Source organism: Anneissia japonica, unplaced genomic scaffold (assembly GCF_011630105.1).
Source record: "Anneissia japonica isolate Jap-2015-1 unplaced genomic scaffold, ASM1163010v1 scaffold287725_len345208_cov150, whole genome shotgun sequence".
Taxonomy (NCBI): Eukaryota; Metazoa; Echinodermata; class Crinoidea; order Comatulida; family Comatulidae; genus Anneissia; species Anneissia japonica.
The window spans coordinates 178651-186067 of record NW_022737486.1 but is presented as its reverse complement, the minus strand read 5'-3'; the positions used below and the strand labels follow the sequence as shown (position 1 = coordinate 186067).

At 32.9% G+C, this 7417-nt stretch overlaps 1 protein-coding gene across 1 annotated transcript; it reads left to right on the top strand.

The window, feature by feature from the left end:
- Nucleotides 1-3612: 3612 nt before the first annotated feature.
- Nucleotides 3613-7218, top strand: LOC117117351. The gene is made up of 2 exons (XM_033261628.1): nt 3613-4338; nt 6679-7218. The coding sequence occupies exons 1-2, from the start codon at nt 3643-3645 to the stop codon at nt 6979-6981; spliced, it is 999 nt and encodes a 332-aa protein (XP_033117519.1). The 5' UTR covers nt 3613-3642; the 3' UTR covers nt 6982-7218.
- Nucleotides 7219-7417: the final 199 nt, after the last annotated feature.

Genomic DNA, 7417 nt, shown 5'->3' with positions numbered 1-7417 from the left:
CATATTATTTGTTATATTTTTATTATTCATTATTTTCATTTGACTCGCATAAATAATTTTGTTCGAAGAACATTTTATGCAGTTGTACCTGTCTCTTATACACATCTAGATGTGTATAAGAGACAGTATATTTATATATATATATTGTATATACTGTTTATCATAAATTGTAAAGAAGAATCACCAAATCAACATAATAAATAAACTTTCGTTACTAGGTAGCAACGATAAACACGCTTGATTGATGAAACGAACTTTGAGAATCAGCTACTTAATGTTATGAAATTGGTAATTGATGTAGCTCTGCTATATAATTATGCAATCTAAGATAATAACATTGCACACTCGTTATTCAACATATCGGCCAATACCTTGCATGCATTTTGTTAATTCATGCCCTACTAACATTTCAATCTAAATGATTAGTTTCATATTAATCTATATTAATAATAATGATACTATCTAGTAATAACCATCATTATTAAAATATCATAATATTCAGTGAATGTAGACTGCTTACCTTTTACTGACAGTGGTAAGAAAATAGTAAAAAATATAAATCTTTTTAGGCCTATATAAAATGTCATCTTAACTGCTGCTGCTCTTACTTGTCCTCCTCAAAATATCTATCATATACTCCTCTAAAATTAAAGATTATTGTTAGTATGAAAACCACAGAAAATTAAATTTGTACAAATCGCTAAATCTGCATCCGTCACCAGAAGCCCCAGTTTTCGAAGTAACTGTAGATTTCTGTAAACCATCTATAATAGGCCTACAACGTGCTTAGACATCAATCGATGTGAAAGTGCTTATTAATATTGAACTTTGCCCATTATACACTTGTATTATTAGGCGACCCATCGAATAGTAGTATTTTTTTTCGTTAATCGTTAATCATATCTTGCATTCTTCTTATCTATTGCCTCTGCATCAAATGATAATAATTATCGTTATCAATTTATTAGCACGAACCAATGGCATGCAAGTCGGAGTAAACTGCTGTATTAAGATGTGTAACACAGTGACTAATAGGCCCAGAATGAATAATAATAATAATAATAATAATAATAATAATTAATAATAATAATGATAATAATAATAATAATAATAATAACAATTATTGTTGTGTCTTCTTAATAATTAATTAATAATAATAATAATAATAATAATAATAATAATAATAATAATAATAATAATAATAATAATAATAATAATAATAATAATAATAATAATAATAATAATAATAATAATAATAGGCTTATGTAGGTTTGTACAACAGAATGCAGGGCTTTTTCTCATTGCCATTGCCATAATAAGAAGTGATGTTGAAATTGAAACAAAAAACGTCATTATAAAGTACAAAGTAAAAAACAAAAATAATAAATACCATTAAAGAAAATTAAAGCAAAAATAAAAAATGAGAACTCGAAAACATCGAATTCATGCATATCACAGTAATTTAAATCCTAGCTGCAGTTAATTTAAACGCTTTAGAAAACGCGAATTGCGTTTATAAAGTTTAATCAAGTGTCCAACAAAATTCTTTATTGTCCATAAAAAAACTATATTGGAAAGTTACATTTAGATCCACTGATAACTTTTTAGAGATATTTAGGTCTGGTACCCTACCAATTCAACTGATCCTATTATTCACACCCGAATGGGGACAGTCACAATGATTATAAAATAGGCCTACTTTTTTAACACGGTTAAAAGTTTCCAGAAGTTGCATTAGATCAGCCATAGGCATAGATCCCGGGGGGATGGGAGGGATATATCCCCCCAATATTTGACAAGGGGGGGGGGATGGTCCATTGTATCATCCCCCCCCCCAAATATTTTGACTACGTATGGGATAAAATGTAGCTTTACACACTTTAAAAGACTGTCACAGAAATAATTTGCACTGCCTTATGCGCTTACAAAGATGAAAATTAGCTTAATGTATTAATGTTGATAACAAAATTATTTTATCTGGTACCAATCTAAGCGCTTCTTTCCTTAGATGTTAGATGTGCTTGCAAAAGCCACATTTCACACTGAAGGGTGTGTACAACATCAGTAATGTTATGTCAATTCCAAGAATGTTTAAGGTTATATCGGTTGATGAGGAATTTATTGATTAGGCCTATAATAGCAAATTGCATCAATTTATTTTGCAAAAACAAGGTTTCCAGATTCAAAGGGGGGGGGGGCACATTCCCTGTCCGCACAAGGGCACACATTGGCACTAACACCAGGCGCGAAACAGGGGTCTTGGGTCAGAGTGGGTATTTATTTATTTATTTATTTTTATTTCAACCATCATTAAAGAGGTTAACCCTTCTAGTTTAGCCCAGTAGGTTAACTGATATTCAGGGGCCCTCTTTGATGAAATTAAAGAACAGTACAAACAACATCATTACAACATAATAATAATAATAATAATAATAATAATAATAATAATAATAATAATAATAATAATAACAACAATAACAATAACAATAACAACAACAACAACAACCACAACAACAACAACCACAACAACAACCACCACAACAACAACCACAACAACAACCACAACAGCCACAACAACCACCACAACCACAACAACAACAACAACAACAACAACAACAAACAATTCTCATTTCCCTGTTAGTAATTTACCATACCCACCCCACCCCACTCACCATATAGAAAACAATATGACATAGGGCTTATAATATAGGCCACACACGTATGTTTGAAACTAAATATAATCATTTTCATTATGGTTTTATTTATTACAAACATATTCTTTCACCATCTATACACATTGAGGTCCTTCTTTTAGGTTAAAATGATGTATCTTAAATTTGTCTTTCTTGAGTTTGGGACTATTATGTGTTTAAGTAACTTAAAAGGATAAAACTAAAAAATCCCTAAAAAATGCGCGCCAAGCGCAAAATATTTTTGTGTTTTTAATTCTAATTTCGTCGAATTGATGAAAACTCCCTAAAATGTGCAATTTATAGAGGAAATTGGACTACCGTATAACAAGAAATGCGCGCAAAGAATTATCGTTAGTAAATTACTCCTACCAGATAATCATAATAAAAATATTATTAAAAAATAAATGTGCAAAAACAACTTTCAAAAGAAGGATAGAAAACAGTCAACTGAAATTTGTTTAAAACACAAATAAACGACGATGAAAAAAACCCTAAACACCCTAAGTAATCTCTGTAAACACAAGAAATAGACAAATAATATTTAGGCCTATATACTTTATATTTCATTAATACTTGCCGGCAAAAATAACAAACAGTAACTTTTAAATAGGTCTAGGTGTAATATCGAAATACAGTAACAGGGCCTGGAGATTGCTTTAAAAGCAAACTGAATCAGTCTTGAAAAAAAAAAACACTTTATGAAAGGACAATCAAATCTACAGAATCGTTTAAAGAAGAATAAAACATTATTAAGCCAGTTAGGCCTACTATGAATAATAGCGGTTTTAGTATTTCCTCAGACCGTATCATAACAAGTTAATAATCATCTTATAAATAGAGCCTATAAACAAACTTTATTCGTTAACCTGACATTTTACAGGTGTTATGCAAATTAGGTTTCTTCCAAAATGTTAGGTCCGCAATCGTCATTTACAATGTGAAGGTGATTATGAATAGAAACGAAACGGAGGGAGAACTAGCGCCTGATGTTCAACAAAATGGCCTTATTATTCCCTTCATTGTTTTAGCGATTATATTACTCTTATTACTTCCTATAAATGTTTCAGTTATATATTGTAAATTCTTCAGGCGGAAACATACACATTTTTCAAGAAGTACCTCAAGAAATCTACCGATGGATGGTATTTACCGGACGTCGAATTCATCGCACGGGTCGAATGAGTCTACGGGCTTACTGGAACTTCATGTTATTGAACCTGCCCAGTCTTCACAAAATCACGATGGCCTAGAGTTTAAACACTCTCCTTTGAAGCGAAAGGATCTTTCAGATGGGACTGAATTCGGAATTTCCGCCATGAAGTCTCATGGTTCAAAGATCGGGAAAGTGGACACAACGAAAGTTGAGGTTGTGAACAATTATTGGGGATTTAAGCGTAAGCAACAACATCAGAATCATGTTAAAGTTAAACCTAAACCCCGCAATCGGGCGAAATCGTTTCCACCGCCTAGATGCAGTACCGTTAGGCGAATGCCCCAGTCAAATTTTCCGGTATTTAATCTAGCTGGAGAACACCTTACTGACTCATTATCCCCTGTAAGTGGTGTCCAATATTTTGATGAAATAGCGAGCTCAATAGATCAACGTGACACACCGCCTTTTGCAACTACACTTACTACGATAGGGGTAAGTAAATAGAAGTATACGGTAAGACTAATATGGAATTTTGCACATTAAAATTGCTCATACATTGAAATTATATAAACAATGTGAAATATTACTATAATCTAGAAATATAAATATCTTTAAAATGTAGGCACATTATTTCTATCGTAATCATCATTGTCAAATTACCAACTCATCAAATTATAACCAAATCATAAAAAGATAACCATCAAATCAATTTTAAATCTTGGTAATGGTTTGTATTTCTGATAGTGTCATCACCAAATCAACATCATCATAACGTCATGAAATTGACGGCATCATCACAAAAAAAGTCTTTATTCATCATCACCACCACCATCACACCAGACCAAAACATAAAATTATCATCCTCCAAGCATCATCAAATCATGCTCACTCTCAAGTCACTGAATCTTTCCCATTATTATCAAATTCTCCTCATCATTTCATCAATACTTTTTACTATTCTTTTCTACTTTTCTTTTCTACTTTTTTTTTTTTTACTTTTTCTTTTCTGCTAGCTCTTTACGTGTCCTCTTTTGAGGCACATTCTTCTTTATCATGCATCTCTTGAGATATTTTTTTCTTTGTATGAATTTTTTAAAGAAAAAAAAATTTCTTTGATTTGACTGAGTGATATTGATTCATCTCAATTCTAAAATCATATACCCATTTACTTTACCCCTTGTTGTTCTGCTTCTAAACTTTTTTTCACACCATATTTGGTCTGATTAAAAATACTGTTCAGAAATATATAAATGTACTAAAGTGTAGGGATTTGTGTTGTTTTGTTTCACCCATCTGTGCCTGTTAAAATGTAAACATTCCGAGCCCTAGGTGATTACGATAAGCCCTCTTCTTGATACAAATTGCACATAAATGTAACATCAAGTTATATAAAAAACAAATCATATCTCACATGTATTGTCTGCGTTTCTTAATCATATTTATAGTAAACGGCTACTATTCTATACCGTAAAATGATGAAAGCCATAACATGATATAAATAATGCAGATTATAGGAAAAGTTGTTTTAGAATTTCTTTATATAAAATATTGTTTGCAGTGGTGGACCCAGGGATTCAAAATAGAGGGATTAGGGTAGACATTCACAGATATGGTGTCCACCATTATTAGGCTTAGCCTGCGAGCCATCTGGCCACTTTTACCGTGACGGCTTGGATGGCTTGTCCTAATCGGCTTGGCCTTGCCTAATTGGGCCTGGTCTACCTTTAGCAAATTCTTTATAATCTTCAAATCAATCAAATGTTACATTAAACTAAAGTTAAATCATATTTACATTTGATAAAAACATTTATTGATTGAATGTATGTTGTTTTTTCTTACCAATATTTGGTGGGGATTCCCAAAGATGGGCATGCTCCGTGCCACGCTCACTGGCTTCCATTTTGGAAGGCCTATTTCGTTTTTCTGGCTAAACCCCTGGTGTCCTCCCACCTCAGATCTACCATGGTTGGGGCTGAGGTAAGGAAAACATTATGATTATGGTTCCTCTACTAGATGGCAGGAAAATGCACTCTCAGAATTAAATTTGAATATCAGCCTACTTTTCTTTTTTCTCCTTGAATCCACCACTGTTTTGCATTAAAAAGTCAAAGTCAAAGTAAAACTTCATTCATCCTTCAACGAAGGAAACTGAATGCTCGCATAAAACTTTTAAAAACAATGTACAATCACATAAAAAAAAAAATATTCATAAAATTAACGTTTAAAATGTGCATTAAAAAGTTTAATCCCAGCAGGAATAAATGAACAGGAATAACGATTGGTGTGGACAATCGGAGGCCTCAGCCTACCACTTCGCTGAAAGACGACATATTGATGGAGTGGATGACATGCATCTCTAGAAACTCCATCAAACACCGTCTTCAGCTGTTTCATATAAACTGACTCCACCGACTGTTGATCCACACCAATCATTGTTCCTGCTCTCCTGATCAGACGATCAATCCTGTTCCTATCTCTCTGAGTGACGTTGCCACCCCAGCAAACGAGGCAGTAGACCCAAACACCACAAATCACAGAATTATAAAAAAGTTCTAAAATTTTGTTACACACATTGAATTTATACATCTGTCTCATACAATACAATATTCCTTGACTTTTGACATAGTCATGCTCACTTAGCACCATCATATATGTTTATTATGATATTAATAATGTTATATTTATATAGCGCATTGACTGCACATGGCCCCTATGTACTTGAATACAGATTAAATTATACGGTCAACCGAGAACGAGAATAAAAATAATAATTTAAGTGTTTATAATACCATTGAAATGAGCTCCAAATTTTCATCTAATTTTTTTTTTCAGCAAGCGACTTCACCATCTGGTCTGATAGTTCCGATGAACACACCCGTGAACAGTAAATCAACAGCATCATCAACGCAGAGTGGCACTAATACTCAAATTACAGACATAGACTTCGGGGCCAGTGCTGGAGTCGGTAAACATATGGTTGTATCATCAGACTCTAACATGAATGTTACCATGCATACAGAGACGGATAGTTCGTTTGTCTGGGATAGTTTTGATCCTTCGTATAAAAGCAGACGTGTCAGTTATGCAAATGGTGCATTTGTGCCTGTACTCCGCCAGACGCAGTTCTGGGTGTGACCTTTGAATGTGTGGAAATTATCAGACAACTTGTCACAAGACCAGCAATGCTCATAAAAATTATCTCTAAATGCACAACATAAATCGTTCCGATATGCATGTTAAACTGAACCTTAAATTACGTCATCAGTATATTTATGCACAATCAGTGGTGCATTTCAAGTGTTAACCTGGGAAAAGGGTGCTGGCTAAGGAAATTTAAGTGATTTTAAGAATTAAAATTTTTGGCTCAGCATATTTTCAATTTGAGTGTTTTTTCATGATTCCACACTCCCCCAACACCACAGCATTTGTCCAACCATAATGGACTTTGATGTAATATCTGGGTTGGTAACAGACTAATATTTATATAATTCTTAAAATATATTTGTATTACTCATTGAGGCCTGAATATCAGTAACAATGTAAAATTAAGATTAAAAAGGAATCTTAAATT